Source organism: Carcharodon carcharias, chromosome 14, assembly GCF_017639515.1.
Source record: "Carcharodon carcharias isolate sCarCar2 chromosome 14, sCarCar2.pri, whole genome shotgun sequence".
NCBI lineage: Eukaryota > Metazoa > Chordata > Chondrichthyes > Lamniformes > Lamnidae > Carcharodon > Carcharodon carcharias.
Genome location: NC_054480.1, coordinates 52,518,678 through 52,544,425, shown reverse-complemented (window position 1 = coordinate 52,544,425; position 25,748 = coordinate 52,518,678). Strand labels below are relative to the sequence as shown.

The window sequence follows — 25,748 nt, the reverse complement described above, 5'->3', positions numbered from 1 at the left end:
TGCTCTTCCGACTGTTGTCTGCATAGTCCATGCAGTGTCCTTGGAGATGTGCACATGTAAGTTTATCTGGCCTCTGCGCACCAAAACACATTGTTTTGCTGCTATCTAGGTATCACACAGCCCAGCTGGCTGATGTGACACCAGGATCCCAAGTCTGGGCAATGCCTGTGTTGTTCAGACATGTAAGAGGAGCATGAAGCACTGGCAGGTGAAGGAGCCTCTTTATCAGTGCTGTTTCTCCCTTTCCTCCTCCTGGTACTACTGCAGCTGGGCAGATGGATGTCCATGGGTGTCTGTAAGTAGAAACTCAGAAGGGGAAGGTTATTGTGAGGTACAGAGGAAATGGGGTGGGAAGCAGGAGATTCATGGTCACACCATCAGTAGCTTTCTCATCATGATGGATAGCAGGGTGAGGATAAGGTAAGAGTTGAAAAGGGGCATTATGTAGGAACATGCTGTCAGCCCCAATTTTCTCAGTGACAGCAGATGCCATGAGCTCTGTCACAGCTGGCACCATGATGTAGAGAGCCACCTCCTCTGTAGATCTCAGAAGATGCAGGCACCCTTGGTCCCCACAGGCTCTGCTCTCCTCCTTTCGACTGTGTGCCACCTAGTCCTACAAGAGAGAGGGCAGAATGTCAGCGATTGTGTCGCACTATGTTTAGGTAATGTTCTTGTTGCAGCTAAATAGCTGGAGTTGTGCCGAGACAGCAAAATGTGGGTGTGAGGCTGACAACATTTGTCAGTGTGTGAGGGGAAGGTGGAGTCTCTAAATATTAGGCTTCATAGAGTCATAGGGTTATACAGCACAGAAACAGGCCCTTTGGCCCATCATGTCTGTGCCAGCCATCAAGCACCAATGTATTTTAATCCCATTTTCCAGCTCTTGGCCCATAGCCCTGTATGCTATGGCGTTTCAAGTGCTCATCAGTCCAGTGTGCCAGGGCGTGCTGCTGGGTGAGTGATGGAGGTGTTGTGTATTGAGTAGCGTGGGAGGCTGGCATTCCAGTGGGCAGGAGATTTCATGTGAAGGTTATTCATTGCTGGTCATTAGACCTCTTGTGGCACTGCTGCCAGGTCATTGGGCTGAGACACAGGAGTTAATTTTTCTGGCTATGTGCTCCCACTCCCTTCTGAGAGTGACCCTTAAGGTCTCCTGGGTTACACACATTTTGTGTGCTGCCCACCTCCATGTGAATGGGTGTGCGCAAGTCAAAAATGGCAACCCCCATGCACAAAAATCTAGGTAAATGCATTTCTAACCCTGTTTCTCTTTAATGTAGTAATAAGTTTCTCCTCTTTGTAGCGCGGATGTGCAACCGTGCAGCAATCCGGAACATAATGTACAGTGCAACAAACGGTCTGTGCATTTGTATAAAACAAAAACAGAAATACCTGGAAAAACTCAGCAGGTCTGTCAGCATCGGTGGAGAAGAACAAAGTTGACGTTTCGAGTCCTCATGACCCTTCAACAAAACTAAGTAAAAATAGGAGAGGGGTGAAATATAAGCTGGTTTAAGGTTGGGGGAGAGAAGTGGGGAGGGGGTGTGGTGGTTGTAGGGACAAGTCTGGTGCAATGACCTCTACCTCACGGAGGCTGAGCGTCAACTTGCAGACACTTCCTCCTACCTCTCCCTGGACCATGACCCCACCACTGAACATCAAGCCATTGTTTCCAGGACTGTCAATGACCTCATCTCCTCTGGAGATCTTCCTCCCACAGCTTCCAACCCGATAGTCGCCCAACCTCGGACAGCCCGCTTCTACCTCCTACCCAAAATCCACAAACAGGACTGTTCCGGCAGACCGATCGTGTCAGCCTTTTCCTGCCCCACGGAACTCATTTCTCGTTATCTTGACTCCCTTCTCTCTTCCCTTGTCCAGTCCCTTCCCACCTACATCCGTAATTCCTCTGAGACCTTACGTCACATCAACAATTTCCAGTTCCCTGGCCCCAACAGCTTCCTCTTCACCATGGACGTCCAATCCCTCTACACCTCCATCCCCCACCAGGATGGTCTGAGGGCCCTTAGCTTCTTCCTCGAACAGAGGCCCGAACAATCCCCATCCACCACTACTCTCCTCCGTCTGGCTGAACTTGTTCTCACACTGAACAATTTCTCCTTCAACTCCTCTCACTTCCTCCAAATAAAAGGTGTGGCTATGGGTACCCGCATGGGCCCCAGCTATGCCTGTCTTCTTATGGGGAATGTGGAACATTCCTTATTCCAGTCCTACTCCAGCCCCCTCCCACAACTCTTTCTCCGGTACATCGATGATTACTACGGTGCTGCTTCATGCTCTCGTCGTGACCTGGAAAAATTTATTAATTTTGCTTTCAATCTCCACCCCTCCATCATTTCCACATGGTCCATCTCTGACACTTCCCTTCCCTTCCTTGACCTCTCTGTCTCAATTTCTGGTGATAGACTATCCACCAATATCCATTACAAGCCTACCGCCTCCCACAGCTACCTCGACTACAGCTCCTCACACCCCGCTTCCTGTAAGGACTCCATCCCATTCTCTCAGTTCCTTCGCCTCCGTCGCATCTGTTCTGATGATGCTACCTTCAAAAACAATTCCTCTGACATTTCCTCCTTCTTCCTTAACCGAGGTTTTCCACCCACGGTCGTTGACAGGGCCCTCAACCGTGTCCGGCCCATCTCCCGCGCATCTGGCCTCACGCCTTCTCCCTCCCAGAAACATGATAGGGTCCCCCTTGTCCTCACTTCTCACCCCACCAGCCTCCGCATTCAAAGGATCATCCTCTGCCATTTCTGCCAACTCCAGCATGATGCCACCACCAAACACATCTTTCCTTCACCCCCCCCGGTGGCATTCCGTAGGGAATGTTCCCTCCATGACACCCTGGTCCACTCCTCCATCACCCCCTACTCCTCAACCCCCACCTACGGCACCTCCCCATGCATACATAAAATATGCAACACCTGCCCCTTCACTTCCTCTCTCCTCACTGTCCAAGGGCCCAAACACTCTTTTCAAGTGAAGCAGCATTTCACCTGTATTTCCCTCAACTTAGTCTACTGCATTCGCTGCTCCCAATGCGGCCTCCTCTACATTGGAGAGATCAAATGCAGACTGGGCGACTGCTTTGCAGAACACCTTCAGTTTGTCTGCAAGAATGACCCAGACCTCCCTGTGGCTTGCCATTTTAACACACCACCCTGCTCTCCTGCCCACATGTCTGTCCTTGGCTTGCTGCATTGTTCCAGTGAAGCTCAACGCAAACTGGAGGAACAGCACCTCACCTTCCGACTAGGCACTTTACAGCCTTCCGGACTGAATATTGAGTTCAACAACTTTAGATCTTGAACTCCCTCCTCCATCCCCAACCCCTTTCTGTTTCTTCCCCCTCCCTTTTGTTTTTTCCAGTAATTTATATAGATTTTTCTTTTCCCACCTATTTCCATTATTTTTAGATCTATACCTTTTATGCCCTTTTAGTCTTACTTCACCCCACTCCCACTAGAGCTATCTGTACCTTGCGTGACCTGCTATTCATTCTTAATTAGCACATTCTTTTGATAATATCACCACCTTCAACACCTCTTTGTTCTTTTGTCTGTGACATATTTTGGTTATCTGCTCCTATCACTGCTTGCTTTTCCCTACAATCACCACCCACCCCCCCACCTTAAACCAGCTTATATTTCACCCCTCTCCTATTTTTACTTAGTTCTGTTGAAAGGTCATGAGGACTTGAAATGTCAACTTTGTCCTTCTCCGCTGATGCTGCCAGACCTGCTGAGTTTTTGCCAGGTATTTCTGTTTTTGTTTTGGATTTCCAGCATCCGTAGTTTTTTGTTTTTATCTCTGTGCATGTGTATGTTTGATTAAAGATGCGCATGTGCATGGTGCACAGCTATCTAAAAGGGACGAGGCAATGCAGCAAACAGGTCACACATGGGAAAGAAAATCTAAAGGGAACAATGATAGTGACTATATTCATTTACACGATTAACAAACATTATAGGTGGGATTTTCCATTCCCACTAGCAGCAGGAATCATGAGGGTCGGGTGTGTTTAATTTGGCAGGAGGAAAAAAAACTGTTTCCCGATGGTAGGATAAACTCTTGAAATTTTGTCCTCCCAACTTTTAAGGTGAGTTAAAGGTGGGTCGAGCTTCCCGATGAACAATGCCGGGAATGTACTTGTAAGCATTAGCATGTCATGCATGCTCATTAAAAGGCCATCTCGCCAAAATTAAATTCTCCCTCCAAAGGTAAGTAGATGTTGCCTTCTCCTTCTTGGGGACCTCTCATAACTTCACTTGAGTGTCATCAGCCAATGGAGGGAGGCAACAGCTGGAAGGCTGGGTGGGGTAGGGTGGAACAAAGGCTGGACAGGGTGGCAGACTTATGGGGGGAATGGTGGAGAGAGAGTGTCTGGGCAAGGAGAATGCACGGGGGTTGGTGAGGAGAGGAAGAGGCTCTTAGCAGGTGGGTTGATGGTCTCGATTGTTGGGTCCTGAGGGGAGAACTCAAGGTATTGGTGATAGGAGGGAAAAGTCACAGTCAGAGTGGGGGTTGGGCATTGGATATGGTAGGGCGGCAGGTCCAGGGTGAGTCTGGTAAGTGAAGGTCTCATCAGGTGGGTTACAGAGGGGCACAAGACAGGTCTCGTGGATTATGGATGGGGCACAGTCATGGTGGGCATGGGGATAGAAACAGATGTCGGCTCTGAGGTGAGGAAAGGCATGCGGAGGTGGATCGTGACAGGGTCCAGGGTAACCGGGGTAGGTTCAAGGGTGACAGAGAGGAATGGAATGGTGATATTTGGTGGCTCTGTGTTGCTGGGTGGGGCGATGTTGGTGGGTGACAGAGGGAGGGTAGAAGGTGGTGGAACAAGTTTGAAAGGTGACGTGCACCATTTTTCAAAACTAATCTTGACGACCCAGTTAGTCAGTAAGTGAGATCCCTCCAGGTGCGTGGAGGGTCATTTCGGGTGAGTGGAGTTCAAGGTCACCAAGAGTGGCCAACTGGTTTTCAAAGATGCTCACTTCTGTTCTCCCCTCTATGGCGAAGCCTACACGGCAGCCGATTTGTTTCTGGCTCATGCGCCTCTTAATATCAGGATCCCAGCAAGGTGTGGAGCCGGTGTTCATTCTGTGCCATTTGCCATCAGCTGCAGTCAGACGCAGGGATGAAGGGAGGGTGGGAGGTGGAATGCCTTCAGGGGCTGGTGGAGGGTAGCCAACTCACAACTCCAAACTTCCATCCTCCCAGGTGAATGTTCATGGCTGACAAGGGGTCATGCGGTTAGCCATTCTATGCTACCAAGGCAATGGACTCTATAAGCAGAAAAGTGTCTGCGTGAGGCTTCTTACACATGGCTGTCATCACCCTGGTCAAAGAACAATGTCTCCATACAAAGTCATGTATGAATGGAATGACCGCCCATCTCTGGTCCTCCAGGGTGTCCTTAACCTGGAAGGGATGGGGTGGGGATGCCATGTCTAGATGGAGGCCAGATGAAGGGCTTAGCACTTGCCTACTGGCTTTGAGATGGAGGGAAACCTGTAAAGGACATGCTCACACAATGTATCACTTCAATTCATTCACACATCCACTGAGGCATTCATGATGCAAGCTGCAGGCAATGCCTTGGTAGTGGCTCTCATCCAGTGAGGAGAAGGAGGGCCCATGCCAGTTGGCACAGGGCCATGAGGAGCAAAGGCATGAGCAGCAAGAGGCAGATGTTCAAGGTGCTGGTGAGCATGGACCACTGCAACGACGTGCATTACCCCAATCATGGGTGTGTCGCCGGCTGTGCTCTTATCTGGAGATGAGCAAAAGGTAATGCCAGAGGTGCCCTCGTATGTCCCGGGATATGGTTGTTCACATCTACCAGCTTCTCCAGTATGAGCTGCGGCCACAAGGACTCTGGAGGAGTATTGAGGGGCTCCTGGCCTGCAATGATTTAAGCTTCTTGAGTGGTGTGGGAGCAGCACTCATCCAGACAGTGGGGAGTATTCCATCACATTGCTGACTTGTGCCTTTGGGGAGTCAGGAGGTGAGTTACTCATTGCACGATTCTTAGTCTCTGACCTGCTCATGTAGCCACAGTATTTATATGGTTAGCCCAGTTCAGTTTCTGGTCAATGGTAACCCCGAGGATGTTGATAGTGTGGGATTCAGTGATGATAATGCCATTGAACATCTTGGGGTGATAGTGATTTTCTCTTGTTGGAGATGGTCATTGCTTGACACTTGTGTGGCGCGAACGTTACTTTCCACTCGTCAGTCCAGATATTGTTCAGGTCTTGTTGCATTTGGAAATGGACTGCTTCAGTATCTGAGGAGTCATGAATGGTGCTGAACATTGTGCAATCATCTGACCTTATGATGGAAGGAAGGTCATTGATGAAGCAACTGGAGATGGTTGGGCCGAGGACACTACCCCGAGGAGCTCCTGCAGTGACCTCCAGCAGCCATAACCATCTTCCTTTGTGCTGGGTATGACTCCAACCAGTGGAGAGTTTTCTCCCTGATTCCCATTGATTCCAGCTTTGCTAGGGCTGCTTGATGCCACACTCAGTCAAATGAGGCCTTGATGTCACAGGCAGACACACTCACCTCACCTCAGGAGTTCAGCTCGTTTGCCCATGTTTGAACCAAGGCTATAATAAGGTCAGGAGCTGAGTGGCCATCTTCACCAGTTTATATGTTTGGCCAAAATTACTGTTCCAAAATCTAAATTGTTGTAAGAATATATACAGAAGAAAGTTTGGACTGTTTCCTCCAATTCTGTGGCTGTTCTGTTTGTAAATCCATTTATCACTACTGTGCTGTAGGTTGTATCAGTGGCACAAGCAGCTTAAATTTAATATAAACTGAATATTTTCAGCATACAAACATTTAAAATAATAGTTTATTAATTTATTCACTGGTTATAGTTGCTTTTTGTCTTAGGTAATTGCTGTACACCCTTTATTAGTTCAATTGAATCATTAGATATGTTTCATATGTAGTGGTTTTTTTTGATACATTTGGTTAGTGTAGAAAATACCATTGTCACTGCTTGTCAAATCATACATTTCACTTGTTGCTGTGCATTGCCTATGGCCCAGTGAGAGGGCTTCAAGCTAGAGCCACCATGCAACCATACCACATGCCCTTCGCGCCACTTGCCCAATGTGTATTCCAGTAGATAGTGATGCCCCAATATTTTGTATGCTGTATAGCACTAAAATGAGATAATACAGCTCAGTGTCAAAATTGTGTTAACAAAATGTCAAAGCTTTGCTTTTAATAATGGCCTTCTATTCTCTTGAAGTGTGACTGTGTTGAAAGACACTGCAGGCTGTGTGTTCCCCCATACACAGTAGTAAAATTGCAAGGTCAGTTGTGATAGAGCAGTCGGATAATTACTCCGTTCTGACTTACAAGTCCTCAAATGCCTCTTTGTTCAAATTACCATGTGTGGCTTTCTGATGCAGTGAAGCCTGTAGGAGTTCCCTTGACTGATGCAGACTCTCAGAATCCAGTACTGAAATTTTGTGAAATTAACATCAGGCTGTTATATCCGCTCCCATTTTTCTTTCCTTTGTAGTGTATTTTCCATCTTCACCCCTCCTTCAACACCTTTCTCTCCTTCCCACCTTTTTACCCTTTCCCAACCCCAGGGACATTGTGCCAACTGAAGCATCCTTACTCCTGCTAGTGGAGATTGCCTAACTTCAAACTGGCCTGCGATCAAACCTGGGACTTTCCTAAGTTGCCTAACCCTATACAATGTAATATTTCATTCACATTTTTAAAGTGCAATAGACAGCTTGTTGACCATTTTAGCACCCACTGAACCTGTGGAGCAGATTGATTTGTCGGTCATTTAAAATAAGTTTATTCTTATTGTGCTACTTGCTTATTTGTGTTTTCTGATGTGATCTCTTTTCAAGGTACTGCAGTGGGAGTTGTTATCTACACAGGCAAAGAGATGCGAAGTGTTATGAACACCTCTCACCCAAAGAACAAGGTGCAGTTTGAAAATCTTAGGCTAGAAAATGGTTAGCAATAAATCCCATAATTCTCTCTCCCATGTAAAGAGTAACACTTAAGAAATTTCCTTCAATATTTTTAATAATGTTTATTTTAGTTAAGTTTCATGAAAATTTTAGATTGTTCTAGCAAATGGTGCAGAAAACCATTCCTCATTTGTTATGATGATTTATAAACACCGACATTTAGAAAAGGTTTCACAGGATTGATGCAGAAGTTGCACAAACTCTAAGTTGAAAGGTGTGAGAATTTCTTTGCTTATCTGATTGGATGTGTAAATTCTCAGAAAAAAAATTATGCATTCAGATGTCTACTGTCTATTGTATGTCAATGAAATTTTAAAATAAAATCTCTGGTTTTGGGTTATGTCTGATCTGTCAGGGATATTTCTGGGACTAACAAGAAATCCCATTAAAGTCTCATGGGTTCCAGCTGCTGGGTGTACTCCATTCTAAAAAATAAATGTGCTGTCCCAAAGGAAATGTACTAGAATATATAAAATTTAATATGCTGTACACCAGGATAGGTAAAGATTTGTAGATTATGCTCAAATTCAGCTTAGGGTAATGCTATCAACGTTTCCTCTCTCTGCCAGCTGTAAGGGGGTCCTTTTGGGGAAATGAGTTTTGGGCAGCTTCAGACATTTCCTAGTGGGGATAGGCCTAACTAAAAATGAATTGTTCATTTGATGCACAGGATATCAGGCATGGATAAATAAAAAAAAATATTACATTGATTCAGTAGTTGACGCTGTTCTGAGGTTGGGGCTAAGGTGCAAAGTAGAGAGAATTTTACTCTGCCTGGCTGTGCTATGTTTGACCTTGGAAGTTCTTGATTATGAGGGAATTTTTGAGACAGACAGGAATTCCATTTCTCAGTAATAATAACCTCCACCTTGGTGAGCACAAAATTTTTCAATAAAACCTATCGGTAACTAGTCAATTATAGTTCGAAAATAATGGTTGGAAAGTACAGCAAGTAATTAGAAAAGTTAATAGAATGTTATCATTTATTGTGAGGGGAATTAAAAAAAAAAGTAGGGAGATTATGCTTCAGTTGTACAGGGCACTAGTGAGACCACATTTGGAGCACTGTGTACAGTATTGGTTGCCTTATTTAAGGAAGGATGTAAATGGTTTGGAAGCAGTTCAGAGAAAGTTTACCAGACTAATACCTGGAATGGGCAGGTTGTCTTGTGAGGAAAGTTTGGACAGGCTGGGCTTGTATCCGCTGGAGCTTAGGAGAGTAAGAGGTGACTTGATTGAAACATATAAGATCCTGAGGGGTCTTGACAGGGTGGATGTGGAGAGGACGTTTCCTTTTGTGGAAGAATCTAGAACTAGGAGTCACTGTTTAAAAATAAGGGCTTGTCCATTTAAAACAGAAATGAGCTGAAATTTTTTACTGAGGGTCGTGAGTCTTTGGAACTCTCTTTCTGAATAAGTGGTGGAAGCAATCTTTGAATATTTTTAAGGCAGAGGTGGATAGATTCTTGGTAAGCAAGGAGGTGGTAGGTTATCGGGGGTAGGTGGGATGCAGATTTCAGGTTACTATCAGATCAGCCATGATCTTATTAAATGGTGGAGCATGCTCGAGAGGCTGAATGGCCTACTCTTGCTCCTTGTACGTATGCCCTTGTTCGTATGTACTTTGAAGCTTGAGGTTGACAAAATGGGATTCAATTCCTTTGAAATATGACTGACCTGCCTCCCAATGGTAGCTATCCACTTCTGATCCATGTATTTAAATAGGCATGGTTTCCCAACATGCAAGCTAAAAATTACTATTGTGAAGCATCCACTTCAAGTTACTATGATTTTTTTGGATTTGAACAGTTTATTCTTCATCTGGAGATTAGCACTTATTAAATTTTGACTGAGGGCTGCCCCATCTCCTCACCACAAGGTGGCAGCAGGAGTGGCATCAAGTCTGGTACCCTGAGTGGGAACAGAACCAGAATTAGGTTCACTGTCCTCTATTAAATCTAATCCAGAGCTAGAAGTCATACAATTTTTAAAAAATGGATAATATAATCGAATAACCTCCCAGTATCTCTTGTTATCTGGCAACTTTGCTTAAATAGCTTTCGTATCGTTATTCTTGGTCGCAAGCAGGATAGCTGTCACTTCTCACAGGTGACAATGTTGAATGATATTTGTGTATTTACATGTACAGTAACATGATTTCATATAGAATTATGAATATGTGACAATGTTGTGAAGCCTTAAACTTATGGATATACATGCACAGAAACAGTTTTGTTGATTTTTTTTTCCCTCCTAGATGGGGCTGTTTGACCTGGAGGTGAACTGTTTAATGAAGATCCTGTTTGTTGCTTTGGTGGTGTTGTCACTTGTCATGATCTCCCTGCAGCACTTCAGGGGTCGCTGGTATCTTCACTTGTTTCGCTTCTTCCTTCTGTTTTCCCAAATAGTTCCAATCAGGTAAATGCACCAATTGAATTTGGTCTGTTTCTGCCTGCCAAAAGCAATCTTTTTAAGACTTTTGTTTCCAATCTCTTTTTTATGTCCTCTGCCCTATCAATTTATATTTTACATATATCCCCGATTTGGTATCTTCAACAAATTTTTAACTATTTTGCCAATTTCTGTGTTTAAAACATTTACGCACATGGTAAGCAATAATGGTCTCACAACAGATCCCTGCAGATGCCATTCCCACTACACAAAGAGTAGATAAGGACAACACAGTGGATGTGATATACATGAACTTTCAGAAGACCTTCAATATGCACAAAACAAATCATGACAACATTTAGGACAGGTTGACCCAGGTTACCAAATGGATTGAAAATTAGCTACAAAACAGAAAGTAGGAGTTAAGGGATGTTTCATGGACTAACAGAGAGTGAATGATTGATATAGACTTAGACATCGGAGCTGTAGTGGTGAAATTTGAAGTATCAAGTTAGAGGAAATAGCTGTAATGTAGAAGACCACCCCAAAAAGACAGATGACATAAAAAGACTTGCAAAGTGGATAGATAGATGGCAAATGAAATTCAGCATAACAAAAAAGTGTGGTGGTACATTTTTGTAGAACGAATAAGAAGCCATTCATTATTTGGAAAGTAAGATATAAATACAATAGAGGAGCAAAGAGATCTGGGAATATACTTAGATAAGTCACTAAGTGTAGCAACACAAGTTGGTTTAGCTTTAAAGTCCAAACAAAATACTTGGGTTCATTTCTGGTGGAATTGAATATCTAATCAGGTAGGTAATGTTAACTTTGCATGGAACCTTGGTTGAAACAGATATGGACCATTCTGGTCTCTCTACAGTAAAAGGTATAAGAGAGAGCAAGAGATTTCCCAAGTGGTTCTATTGTTCAAATTGCACTCAGCTTTTCTTTGTTTTCATGATAATCCTACAGCTTTTTCAGAGGAGTCATACAACTCTGACAGAAAAGATAGTGAAGCATTGAAGACAGTGTGGGAATGATTTACAAAGATGTTACCAGAATTGAGAGAATGCAATTATCAGCAAAAATTGAGCAGGGAATTGAACCTAACTGCTTTGAAGATTATCTCTAGAAAAGAAAAGACCTGACTGTGTCTTTAGTATGGTAGATGTGGAAAAATTATTTATCCTTGTGGATGATCCCAGAAAAAAAGGGCGTGCAAATATAAAGGAGCCACTAACAGCACAAATAATAAATTTAGAAGGAATTTCTTTAGATATATTGATGAGAATGTGGACATGTGGAGTAGTCAAAGCAGAAAGCTTTGGTGCATTAATGTCATTCTACGTAGTGCCTAGCAGTGAGTGCTCAGCTGCAAATCTTGTTCAAGGTCCACAGTGATGGCTGGGGAAAGGTTGTTCTTATGAGGTTAATGATTTTAAAAATAGCAAAGTTGAGGCAGCAAAATGTTTTGTTCTACAGCATTGCCATACCTTATCCTCATATACCTAAATAAGACCCCTGAGAATTAAAAAAGGATAAATAATTGATTTTAGATCTTCTGTATTTCTTTTCCTTTCTTTTGGTCTTTTCCTGCTCCTCTCATGAAGGAGTTGACTCTGGGAATGGTTCCTCTCAAGAATCACACCTCCCTTCACCTCCAACCATCTTGCCCAATGGTTCATTCTTTATGTGTCTACCTTGGTGATGGCAGTCCAATTTTCATGGAAGTGATCATAGTAGAGACTGAACCTCTGGTCAACTGACTAGTGCATATCTAACAGGGATTAGAGTACAAGTCCTGGTTGATTTTATCCTCTCAAACCTAGCCGTGTTAACTGTAATACTGCTACAGCCTAGCCAACTAAAATGACCCATCTTGGCTCAGGCTATGGTACAAACCCAGGACCCTCCTGGTTCTTAAGGTTCAGCTATTCATTGCAGAAACTTGGTGAACCATCAAAGGAGCTCAGTATTTATGTTAGAGTGAACCCTGTAGGATGGGCCCCATTCCTCATACAAAGACTGATGCACAGTTGACTCTGTTGTGTCTGCCCATGTATAGGATCTATATAGAGGAATGAGGATGAGTTAACAGAGCATGTTTGTAACAATTTTGCTAATAGCTTGTTAATGGTTAGGTTTAGCAGTTCTATGCTAACAAATTAATCTTGGCAGGTCAACATCTTTAATTTTGAATCTTAATATTTATGGATATTTCCATTTTGTCTAAATACACCTATCAAAACATTTATTGACATCAGCAATAACATTTGTGTGTATGCTAACTTTAAGTCCTGTCAGTAATACGTTCACACAAATGTGCACATCCCAGCTGAGATCTCCAAATATTTGCCTGAGAAATATGTTTTATTAGGTTGCAAAGGCTTGCTGGGAAGATTTGTTTAAAGAACAAAAGCTGTGGGCTGGATTTTATCCTATCTGACCCACTGAAAGTGGTAAGGCATGGGAAGTGTGGAAGTTAGAAATCTCCCACACACTGCAGATTTACTCCACAGTGTACATGTAATGTCACAGAAAGTTTTGCGAGTCTTGGCTACCAGTTGGGCAGGGAGCAGGTCAATTGAGGCCGCCACACAGGGTAGGACCTTGCCCACAAGAGCTGATCCCAAGGGTTGTGGGGGGAGGGGCGGTGGGAGCGATTCTTGGAGCTTATGGTGAGGTGGGTGGGGGCAGTGTGGTTACCGGTGGGGGGAATTGGGAGCCTCTGGAGAGGTGGGTACCTGTTTGTGAGAGGTTGTCTTGGCAGCATGCTGGATTAAGCAGGTAAATGAAAAGGTACCCAGCTGGCTCCTGTGTCTGACAGCCCACTGTTAAATTTCAAATGAGGAACAACAATGAGGTTTGTAGCCTCATTATAAAACTTAAAGTGCTAACCTGCTTCATTGGAGCAGATACGTTGTCCACCCACTTTCCTGCCTCCATTAAAACTAGAGGTGGGCAGGTTGAAGGTGTGCTTAAATCATGATTCAGGCTTTTTTCACTTCAACCTCCCAGCCAATCCAAACTTGCCCCTGTTTTGAAGTTATGGTTCTGTTCGTGCTTCAATGAATTTAACCAGCTGAACCTTACAAAGTAGGAAGGAGCTAGGCTAAAATCCCTGCTTTGTGTTGAGTTAACAAGGGTGAAATTCAAGGTGTTGTAATTGGCTTTAATGATACTGGATTGATGAAGGGCAAAAGTTAATCTGGATTCTTGTCAATGTTCAACAACCCCTGTTGAAAGTTTCCAGGACAGATTAGATTTGGATTAGACTTGGATAGTAATGTTTCATGGAGTTGCATAGTTGCCTTAAATTCATCAGAACGTGGCTCATGACTGAATAAATGTTTGCTTGGGTGAAGTATTAGAAGATACCTGAAATGTATGTCAGCAAGATGTTCATGCCTTTGAAGAGAGGAGGACAGCAAAGAATAAAAATAATATTTCCCCACAGACCCCTAGTATATTTGCATTTTGTGGTGACATCAGTTCCACTAAACCTCATCTGGCTTGTTCATTATAAATTGGAAACCATGCCAAATATTTTTCTACTACAGTGGCATTGAAACTCATGTAATATTTTATTTTTGCAGCCCAAAAAATGATTGGCCAAATCCTAATTTAGTTATCCGAAGGAATCTTCATGTGTTTAGTGATTCAGCCACTATTTAGTTGTTTCTGTGGCCATAAATGTTGAGGTCTTATTTATGTATGTTCTTTCTGATCCGTACAGTTTACGTGTCAACCTGGATATGGGAAAGATGGTCTACAGCTTGATGATTCGGAAAGACTCTAAAATTCCTGGCACTTTGGTACGGGCCAGCACCATTCCAGAGCAGCTTGGGAGAATTTCTTATGTACTCACAGACAAGACAGGTAATGGTTATATGCAAACATACGAAATAGGAGTAAAAGTAGGCCATTCGATCTCTCGAGCTTGCTCTGCCCTTCAATAAGATCATGGCTGATCTGTTTGTGTTTCGAGTTCCACATTCCCATCTACCTCTGATAACTTTTGATTCCCTTGCCTAGCTCCTAATTTAGTTATCCGAAGGAATCTTCATGTGTTCAGTGATTCATTTTTCTACCTCCACCTTAAAAATATTCAGTGACCCTGCCTTCACCGCCTTCTGAGGCAGAGAGTTCCAAAGTCACACAGCCCTCTGGATAGCATTCTATTAGCCTTCTTGATTACTTGCTGTGCCTGCATATTAACTTTTTGTGACTCATGCACAAGAGCACCTAGATCCCTCTGCACCTCAGAATTCTATGTTGGGATTGCGTTCTGACGTCCATCCACAAGCACTTTCAAGGTTATCAAGGCCATAGGGAGGCTAAGGAAGAGAGTTTATTAGATGATAAAAAGAATAAGAGGCTCTAGTTAGGAGAAGAGAATTGAAAAACTGGAGCTTTTCATCAAAGCAAAGAAGGTTGCGAGAATATTTATGTTCAAAATTAAAAGAGGCCTTGATAAAGTAAACTTGAATAAACTTCAATTTCCATTGTTCAGTGAGTCAGCAGTGGGCATAAAATTAAGATCGCTGCAAAAAGAATAAAGGGAGAGATTATAAATTTTTTTTCACACAGCGGTAAGATTTAGAATGCTGCATCAGCAGCAGGGGAAGCAGAATCCGTAATGGTTTTCAAAGGCATAGTGGATGAAAATTTGTAAAACAAAGATTTGTAAGGATATAGGATTAGGTGGGTATCTCTTTCAGAGAACCGCACAGGCACAATGGGCCAAATGGCCTCCTCCTGTGCTGTAAAATTGTATGACTAAGATTCACTGTGAGCATTGATGTTGTAACACAGCATCCTGTACTGCCCCAGCAACTTTCTAATAATAAGCTGCCTGTCTCTGAAGAAGAATAAAGAGTTTTGAATAAAATCTGAGACAAAATAAACATAGCTGACTGAGCAATCCCCTCAGGAAGTGAAACATTTAATATTTTTTTCTGTTGCTGTTCCTTAAATCGCTCTGTTACCTTCTTCCTTCAGGCAGCTTTTTAGCTCGTGATCACCAGACCAAAATATTATTGCAGGCTTGAATTTTGTTGTTTTAAAGACACAGAAAATCCCTTTTATGTTCTTGGGTGCGTTATAAACTTTTGTGGAAAACTAATGAAGTTTCTCATAAATGAATAGGTCACTGTTTTTAATGTTATGAATTTGGATCTTAGGAAAACTAGGGTGAGTGACAAACGGTTTATGGAGTTCTGTGCTTTCCCTTTTTGAGGAGAAATAGCCTCTGGTCAGAAATATTCTGCTTCTTCCCAATTCTTCTGCTGGCAAGTAAGGAGCGGACATTTACACTGAATGGTAAAACTTTAACAGGAAAGGAGACATTCAAGATTCAGATTTACTAATCTTTAAAAGTTGATGAAGCTGTAAAAAAGAATACACACTCATTTAGGCTGCTAGATTTATAAATGGGGCACAGAATACAAAAGCAAAGATGAATGCTAAACCAAGACAAATCATTGGTTAGGTCTGAGTTCAAATAGTATGTTCAGTTTTGGCTGCCTTGCGTTAGGAAAGATATCAAGGTGATGCAGATGAAGCTCACTAAAATTACACAAGAGATGAGGCTCTCTGACATAACTATTCTAGAGCTGGATTTTCAAGCTGGGGTTTGGAAACCCAGCGCTCAGATCATTTTCAAGTCCTGACCTTATTTATTTATTTTTATTCATTCACGGGATGTGGGCTTCGCTGGCTGGGCCAGCATTTACCGCCCACCCCTAGTTGCCCTTGAGAAGGTGGTGATGAGCTGCCTTTCTGAACCGCTGCAATCCTTGTGGTGTAAGTACATCCACAGTGCTGTTAGGAAGGGAGTTCCAGGATTTTGACCCAGCGACAGTGAAGGAACGGTGATATATTTCCAAGTCAGGATGGTGAGTGACTTGAAGATGAACTTCCAGGTGGTGGTGTTCCTAACTATCTGCTGCCCTTGTCCTTCTGGGTGTCCTATGTTGCTCGTGCAACACTATTTTAATAGGCAAAGCCCCACTTGGACCAGAGACAAGTTTGGTGTTCAATTAGTGGTGTCAGCCACTGCCTGGGGGCAAGAACTGGCTCGGGAGTGCCATGCTCAAAGGCATCCAGCAGCCATGACTGTGTATGCCATTGCCTTGAAGATTGGAGCACGCAGGAGAACAGAGGGCCAGCAACCTCAAGTCGCCAAACAGTTACTCAAGTCGAAAATTGCAGTACATTTTGGAGGCATTAGTAGATGGGCACACCATCCGGCAGCGCAATTTTCAAAGCACACACGCACCTGACCTCACGCGCATGGGCATTTGAAAATCTAGCACCTTTGTCTTGGGGGTATTGAAACGTTGAGAGAGAGTGTTAAGTCACAGATATCTTCTTAATGTCAAGCAGTCAAATCGCTTGCTGAAAGGATTTCCTTTAGGTATCCCCAAGAAGGCGTAATATAAACTATATTAAAGGATGATAATCCAACCATTCTAATCCCAAACCATTTGGATCTGGAATGCATTTTGTATTGGATAACTTCCTCAAGTGTGAGCACTTCAAGTTTTTTACACCTGACAAACCTTTAGATCAGATTAAAAACATGTTTTTATGAAAATTCCATTTATGGAAAGACAATGTAAAAACCATAATAATCTTATTATTTAGAATAAGGCCCTGATTCTTGCCATGACCTCATCTCTCTTGGTCTCATCAATGGTATAATTTGTCTGTGAAAGGTGGAGTGTTATCTTCAACAAATTGGATTTTGCAAATTTTCTATAAGTTTGGCCTGTTTTTTTGGGGTCCCAGGGAGTGTGCTGGGAGGTGTGAGTGGTGGGGTGGGGAAGGGGGTAGAATGGGTGACATTGGGGTAAGGTGGCAGGGGCTGGTGTGCCCATTGCCATCCTGCCGCCATGCAGCAGAAAAGGTAATGGATGGCCGCCCAGTCTTTAGACCAATTGAGGCCTTTAAGTGTCTAATTAAGTGCCTCTTCCCACCACTGCTATTTTTACCAGTGGTGAGTGGGCACTTTGCCATGTGGAGAGAACACCAGGTATACCCTGGTGGCCTCCTTGCAGGTTTAGGGCACGGGAAGAGCTCCTGATTGGGCACCCTGCATCTCACAGAGGGATTACCACTTTGCAAGGATTGCTGCCTTGGAAACACGTTAATCGTCTTTATGAATGACATGGCTTCCACTGGTGCTGTTGGGACTGAAGAGCTGCTAACCATCTGATTAGCTGGCAGCTCTTGTGGGTGGGACCTCAGCCCTTAAAGACGTAGGAGCCCTGACTGTAGGCAGTTGGCTGCCTTCTACACATAAAATCGGATTGGGCTCCTATAACTGGCCAAGGCGGTGTTATTCCTGACTTTCCAATCGGTGGATGGGGCCACTGCTGCCCTATAAAATCCCAGCCGTCTTGACTCTGGTCTGCCTGTGGAAGGCAGGGTGGGGGGTAATTTAAAGAAGAGATTTATTTTTTCAACTATAGATGCTGCAATGGAGACAAATTAGCGTAACCGTCATTTTAATATAGTATTTAGTATGCCAGTTTTTTCTCCGACTACTGGAATTTATCAGTTTGTAGGTAGGAAGCCAGGTAACTTCTAAGCTGGGATGTTGTTCCCCAAGTGGCCCAGTTGGTAAGTGCAACACCTCCATATTAAATCTCATTCTGTGCTGAATTGGATACGGTTGGCTGGCTAGTACTAAGTGCTATACTTATTTTTTGTACCCCTGAATTAAGAAGGGGAATTGGGGCACTACAATTGATCCCTGCATTCCTGTGCTAGGGAGGGATAAGTAACCAGCCACTCTTGATCGCAGTCCATTGACACCTGCTGAAAAGTGCAGGTAATTTTGACTTTCATGGAGTGGTGTAAAACAGGGGGAATTAATGGCTAGCCCATATTACATCTCTCTCAATTTTTAATTTCAGATTAAAAATCAGGAGAGCTATAAAGTGGACTCCCAATTTGCTGTCACCCATCATATGCAGTTGCACTAAGGCAGAATTATACTCTGTGTCTGAGGTCAGGTGAATACAGTGTCATGTTGAATGATGTTGTCTTCCAATGGACATAATCACAATCACTGAGTGCCTAGGTTCTGACTTGAAGGCAGTCGGATAAGAAATTGAACTGTACTTCCATAAATTTCCAAGATCTCAAATTGTTAACTTGGCCTTTCCATTTCACAGGAACTCTTACGAAGAATGAGATGCAGTTCAGGCGTCTTCATCTGGGTACAGTATCTTATGGGATGGATTCTATGGATGAAGTAGAGAGCCATGTTTTTAGCGCTTATACACAGGTAATAGTGTTGCAAATGACGAATTTCTACCAATGCTGTTTACTGCTCAGACTAATAATTTACCGTAGGCCCCTGATCTCCATTACTGAGGAAACGAACAGTGAAACTCTAGATGCCTTTCAGTGATTTATAAAGCCTATGACATCATCATGGCTTTGGTGTGCTCCTTTCTCATTTGTTCTATACAGTTGTTTACACTGATTATTATGATGTTTAATTTCTTAATTCATTTAATATCAAAATTTCCTTCACTTATTATTCAAGTTTCAATTTATTAACTTATAGTTATTTAACTGTATTTTACAGTGTGAGAGGGACTGCACATTGGTGTAACAGGTCAACACAGTGAATTTTGTTTCAATCCTGTTGAAAGTGTGATTTTCTACTCTCCTGTGGTATATACAGTGATTAACCTTGCAATGGAGAGCAGGAGAGTCCCATGTCAGCTGAATGAACCAGGACAGCAGATGTGATCTAGCATTCGCAAAAGTTCCAGGTCCTGATCACTGTCCTGTTATATATTTACACTTGTGAGTGATGACAGCAGGGATATAATTGGACTCTGATGTGATTCGGATATGATTGGACTCTTAATGTGATTCATACCCATTTGACTAGCCTACTGCTACATTTTGTCTAGGTTCAATATATCAAGAAAGGTCAAGGTACCTGAGGGTGCCTGGTACCTGTGAAACTATACCCAGCCATGAGTTAATTCTTCAAAACAGAAGAGAGGTGAAAGGGAGGAAAATACAAGTGTGTGAACATCTGGCTTGTGAATGAACCATCAGCCTTATACCCTGTGTACTACTTTCACTCTGTCATTTCCTATTGCCATTGGGTTCCATCATCCCAACCTTTCCTTTATCCCTTTCATTACTACTAGCTCTTTATAATTTATTGTATTTCCTGTACAATATTTTTAAGCCCCATCTGAAAGGACCCATGCCTTTTGTAATGCCAATTTGTTGCAGCATCTGTTTGAGGTCTTTAGGCAATTAAAGTAAAACTCTGGTAACTTATCTGATTGTCAGTCACTAATGCAAAATATCCCATTCCAAGTGAAAAATACAATCTAACTCAAAATAGTTTGTGTCCCAGAGTCAGGTTACCCATGTAGAGTTAATGTCTAAACTCTCATTTAAACAGTGGTTCTTTATTCTAAATAACAAGAGCCTATGAACTGTACACTCCTATCCAGGATTTCTCAATTTCCTTCCACTTCTTTGTTAGCAATTTTACTTGTATCCCCCCACTCACTTTGTCCCTTTCACTTCTGCTGGAGGCATTGATTTCATACTAGGTTATGAGTTCAGGGACACTTGTCATTCTGTAGTACTGCACAAAGTTGGCCATTATTTGATGTGTTGAGTCCCAGTGGTGAGAGTTGGCTATTTAATTTGGCTGCAGAGTCACCACAGCCAGTCAAATGTTGCTTTCACCTAAGACCCACAAATTTGCATTTCTATCTATGTTTGCTGGATGCTAGTCAAAAGGCTGATTTTCACCCCTCTAATCTAAGGACGCTAAGCCGCATTTAGAAGCGCTACTGGCACCCTAACTGAGATCATGGCCTGAATCTTCTGGTTGGCATGTGGGGGTGGGTCCCGCTCGCTGACATGTAAAATGATGCGCAGTGATATCGGGCGTGCGTCCCAATGTCACTGCGCGCCATTCCGATCTTCAGTTCGGTGGGCGTGCACCGGAGTCAGCTGTACGCCCGCTGAACTGTCAAAGGCCTATTCAGGCCATTTAAAAAGTAATTGAAACAATTGACAGGGTTGCCTGTCCAATCTTAAGGTTGGCAGGCAGGTGAAGAGCCAGGCAACCTTCGCATTTATCATGAAACCTCATCCATGGGTGGGATAAAGTTTCATGAAGGATTTATAAATCAAAAAAATTTTTATATTAAAACTAATTGACATGTCCCAGCTCATGTGAGACTGTCACGTGAGGGGACATGTCTGAAATTTCTTTTTTCTTCAATTATGAAAAATTTAACTTAATCTCCCTGAGGCAGCTCCTTGCCTCGGAAATTTCTGCGCTCTTTCACACCCATGCGCGGAAGAGCGCAGGCCCCGAATCTCCCTCCTCCCCCCACCCGCACATGGAGTGGAGCACTCAGTGCTTCCGGGTGCACTTCATGCTAGGGGGGCCTTAATTGGCCCATAAAATGGCAGTGCGCAGCCCCCCCGATGGGGAAACAATTCTCCCCCGTATGACATGGTACAGAATGAGGTTTAAATCGTCAATCCTTTTGGCTCATTTATCCATTATATAAGGTTGCTGAGCTGTGGAGAGTCCCAGCTAGCCTCTGAGTGTCCCAATTACATGTCACTATGTGACTAACCTGAGGGCCTGTTCTTGCCTTTTTCAGTGGCTAAAACAATGATTTCAAACATTTGGATTTTGAGATGTAGCAATCTATTGGTGGCAAAACATTGGGAAAGTAGAAAATGTCCACCTAATGATCACCTGTGAGCATGCACTGATAAACGTATTATAGCAGCAAAAATATCTTAACTGTAAAACTCTATCCAATTTCTTTGAACAACTAGGGGCAGCTAAGGATTTTTATTCTTCTAACTGACTAGCCTGACTCTATTTCCCACTTCATTCATGTAAAATGCTCCCTAGCTACAAATTTCTGCTGTTAGCTGTCAGAAATTGCAATGGTACAACATAGCTATCATTAATCTTGCAATAGAAGCATAAACTATCAATTCCACCATCAGGCTAACCTATTCTGGGATATTAAGCTACCATGAAGTAAAGTAAGCTCGATATGTTTTGCTTTTTTATGATTTTTCAAGTTCTCTGTTGGTACTGATGATGATAAATAGATACTGCTCAGGGTCCTGCACCTTTAAGAGAATTAGGCCGGAATTTTCCATCCCCGTTGATGTCAGGCGTCATGACGGGCATGAGTGGACGATATGGCGGGAAGGTCAAAAATCAGGTTTATGCCATCATGAAACCAATTTGCAATTGCCCGCTCCACAGCCAATGGCAGGCCACATTTCCCACTGCCGAAAGTCAGGGACATCATTTTAATACATCTGCATCTAATTATAAGCCCTGCTGACCGGAATCATCCCATCCATGTCAAATTTGCCGCCCACGTCGGTGGAAAAACATGCTGGCCCAGAACACGTCTTGACAAGTGTGGCGTGCAGAAGTTGGAATTACTGTTAGGGCCTTGCTCACATCGTGGACATCCGAGGAGAAGATGATGCTGGAGCCCCACTACTACCAGACCCTGGAGGAACACGTGCACCGCATGCTGGGTAGATTCTCATGGACATAGCTCCTCTGTGAAACAGCTCACAGAAGGTGGGAGCTCTCCGTTGATGTCTGGGGGCTGCTTTGGGACATCAGTGTCTTGGCCGTGGTATACTATGGATGATCATCGAGGGGGTGGAGAGGAAGGTCCCAGCTGTGAGTGGGAGAGGAAGATGTATTTGGGAGAGTGGGAGAGGAAGGTCCGGGTTTGACTGGGAGAGGAAAGTGTATGGAGGGGGTGAGGTTGGGGCAGGGGAATGAGGGGGGTGAGATTTTTGAGGGAAACAAAGGTGTTGAGGGGGATGGAGGAGTACAGAGGGTGTAATGGGGGAGAATGTGGTAACTGAGGAGGTAGGTTTAAAGGGGGAGGAAGGTGTAAGGGAAGGAGCCTGGGAGAGAGGAAGGACTTCAGAGGGAGGCAGGAGTCTTGGGGGGGTGGGGGGGGAAGGTGGTGAAAGAGTCCAGTTGGAAGAAAGAGGGTGGAGGAAGGGTAAAGGTGGGGGGGAGGTGGAAATGTCCAGGTGAACGTGCAAGGGGCGTGTTCTGTGGAGTCGATGACTGCCTTCTGGGGAGTGAACTGAGGGTAACTGTGGTTGGAGGGATTGGTGAGTATGAGGTGGGGCTGGGTAGAGTGAGCCAGAAGGGTGGGAAGGTGAGGGTGTGATGGTAGCGGTCAAAGAGACAGCAAGGATGGTTGGTGGGGACTCGGAAGCAGACACGGACTCTGGGGTTGGGAAGGAGGTGGTCGGGGAGGTCAATGTGGAAGGGAGTGGGATTCTCAGGAAGATAGGAAACATGCGTCTGGACATCCTGGAATGACCAGGTTCTGGTTGGTAGGTGATGGTGGGGAGGTAGAAGGTGATGCCGGGGGGGGGTCAACAGTGATGGGGGCAAAGGACATGGGTGTGGGAGAGAGGAAAGGTCGGGGAGCTGAAAACATACCTTGCAACTGCCATGCTTCTGAAATCGAAAGTGAGAAGAGCCGTGTGTTGGACGGCACAGGTGCTGCATGGGAATGTGATCAGTGAGTGGCCGGAGATGCAGGTCAGCTCAGATGGACAACTGAGAAAGAATCCTAGCAGGCAGCATTGAAAATGCTTAGGATATTGAGATGAGTGTGATGGACGAAGCCCCCGTGTGTGTGTGGGAGAGAACTTGCATGAGGCTCTGAAAAGCCCTGTCACACACACTTCTCCCTCCAGGATCATGTGTGGTCTAGCTGCGTGCAGTTTAACTGCTAGTGCTGGAAGGGGATGCATGGGGAGGACTCGCGAAACATAGAAACTAGGAGCAGGAGCAGGCCATTCAGCCCTTCGAGCCTGCTCTGCCATTCAATATGATCATGGCTGATCCTCTATCTCAATGCCATGTTCCTGTTTTCTCTCCATACCCCTTGATGCTCCTAATATACAAAATTTATCCATTTCTTTCTTAAATATGCTCAGTGACCCAGCATCCACAGCCTTCTGTGGTAGAGAATTCCACAGGTTGACCACCCTCTGAGTGAAGAAATGTTTCCGCATCTCAGACCTAAATGGCCTGCCCCATATCCTGAGACTGTGGCCCCTGGTTCTAGACTCCCCAACCAGGGTAAACATCCTCCCTGCACGTGGTCTATCTAGCCCTGTTAGAATTTTATACATTTCAATCAGATCCCCTCTCATTCTTTTAAACTCTAGTGAATACAGGCCCAGTTGAACCAATCCCTCCTCATACAACAGTCCTGCCATCCTTGGTATCAGCCTCGTGAACCTTTGCTGCACTCCCTCTATAGCATGTACATCCTTTCTTAGGTACGGAGACCAAACCTGCATGCAGTACTCCAGATATGGTCTCACCAAGGCCATGTATAAAACTGCAGTAAGACATCCCTACTTCTGAACTCAAATCCTCTTGCAATGAAGGCCAACACATAATTTGCCTTCCTAATTGCTCACTGCACCTGCCTGTATACTTTCATTGACTGGTGTACAAGCACACTCAGATCCCTTTGTACATCCACATTTCCCAATATGTCACCATTTAAAAAATACTCTGCTTTTCTGTTTTTCACACTGAAGCGTATCATTTCACATTTATCCACGTTATACTGCATCCGCCATGTGTTTTCCCACACACACAAGTTGTCTAAATTGCCCTGAAGCCTCCTTGCATTCTCCTCACAATTCACAACCAGTTTTGTGTCATCAGCAAACTTGGAGATATTGCATTTGGTTTCCTCATCCAAGTCATTTCTGTATATCGTGAGTAGCTGGGGCCCAAGCACTGATCCCTGCGGTACATCACTAGTCACCGCCTGCCACCCGGAAGAAGACCCATTTATTCCCACACTCTGTTTCCGGTCTGTCAACCAATTCCCACTCCTTACCAGTATATTACCCCCAATCCCATGTGCTTTAATTTTGCCTACTAGTTTCTTTTGTGGGACCTTATCGAAAAAAGCCTTCTTGAAATCCAAAAACACCACATCCACTGGTTCTCCCGTATCAATTCTACTAGTTACATCCTGAAAAAACTCCAGTCAAAAAACTCTAGTTAAACATGATTTCCCTTTCATAAACCCATGCTGACTTTGTCTAACCCCGTTAATGCTTTCCAAGTGTTCTGTTGCCATGTCTTTTATAATAGACTCTTGCATTTTCCCCGCTACTGATGTTAGGCTAACTGGTCTGTAATTCTCTGTTTTTTCCTCTCCCCTTTTTTTAAATAGTGGGGTTATATTTGCCACCCTCCAATTTGTAGGAACTGCTCCAGAGTCTATAGAATTTTGGAAGATGACTACCAAAGCATCCAATATTTCCAGGGCCACTTCCTTTGGTATTCTGGGATGTAGATTATCAGGCCATGGGGATTTTTAAGCCTTTAACCCCATTAATTTCTCTAGCACCAATACTGATTTTCTTCAATTCCTCCCTCTCACTATACCCTTGGTTCCCTAACATTTCTGGGGAGTTATTTGTGCCATCTTTTGTGATGATAGAGCCAAAATATGTGTTCAATTCTTCTGCCATTTCTTTGTTCCCCATTATAATTTCCCCTGTTTCTGACTGTAAGGGACCTACATTTGCCTTTGCTAATCTTTTTCTCTTCCCATATTTATAGAAGCTTTTACAGTCAGTTTTTATGTTCACTGCAAGTTTACTCTCATACTGCACTTTCCCCATCTTGATCAATCTTCTTGTCTACTTTTGCTTAATCCTAAACTGCTCCCAAGCCTCAGGCTTGCTGCTTTTTCTGGCAATTTGATATGTCTCCTCTCTGGATCTAGTACTATCCCTAATTTATTTTGTAATCCATGGTTAGCCATCTTTCCTGTTTTATTTTTTGCGCCAGACGGGAATGAATAATTGTTGTAATTCATGCATACGTTTCTTAAATATTAGCCATTGCCTATCCACTGTCAACCCTTTTAGTAAGGTTCCCTAATCCATCATTGCCAACTCGCGCCTCATACCCTTGTAGGTCCCTTAATTTAGATTCAGGACCCTAGTTTCGGATTCAGTTTCTTCACTCTCCATCGTAATGAACAATTCTATCATTTTATGGTTGCTCTTCCCCAAGGACACCCGCACAACAGGATTGTTAATTAATCCTTTCTCACTGCACAATGCCCCGTCTAGGATAGCCTGCTCCCTAGTTGGTTCCTCAACATATTGGTCTAAAAAAACCATCACGTACACACTTCAGGAAATCCTCCTCCACAATATTATTGCTAGTTTGGTTTG

General features: G+C 43.8%; 1 protein-coding gene across 2 annotated transcripts in view; it reads left to right on the top strand.

The window, feature by feature from the left end:
• LOC121287454 (probable phospholipid-transporting ATPase IIA) overlaps window positions 1-25,748 on the top strand; it is a 213,141-nt gene that overhangs the window by 83,991 nt on the left and 103,402 nt on the right. For both annotated transcript variants that reach the window (XM_041205352.1, XM_041205351.1), the window contains 4 exons: window positions 7,923-7,999; window positions 10,306-10,466; window positions 14,182-14,324; window positions 18,629-18,741. In XM_041205352.1, coding sequence (XP_041061286.1) covers window positions 7,923-7,999; window positions 10,306-10,466; window positions 14,182-14,324; window positions 18,629-18,741 — 494 coding nt within the window. The remainder of the gene's footprint in view (window positions 1-7,922; window positions 8,000-10,305; window positions 10,467-14,181; window positions 14,325-18,628; window positions 18,742-25,748) is intronic.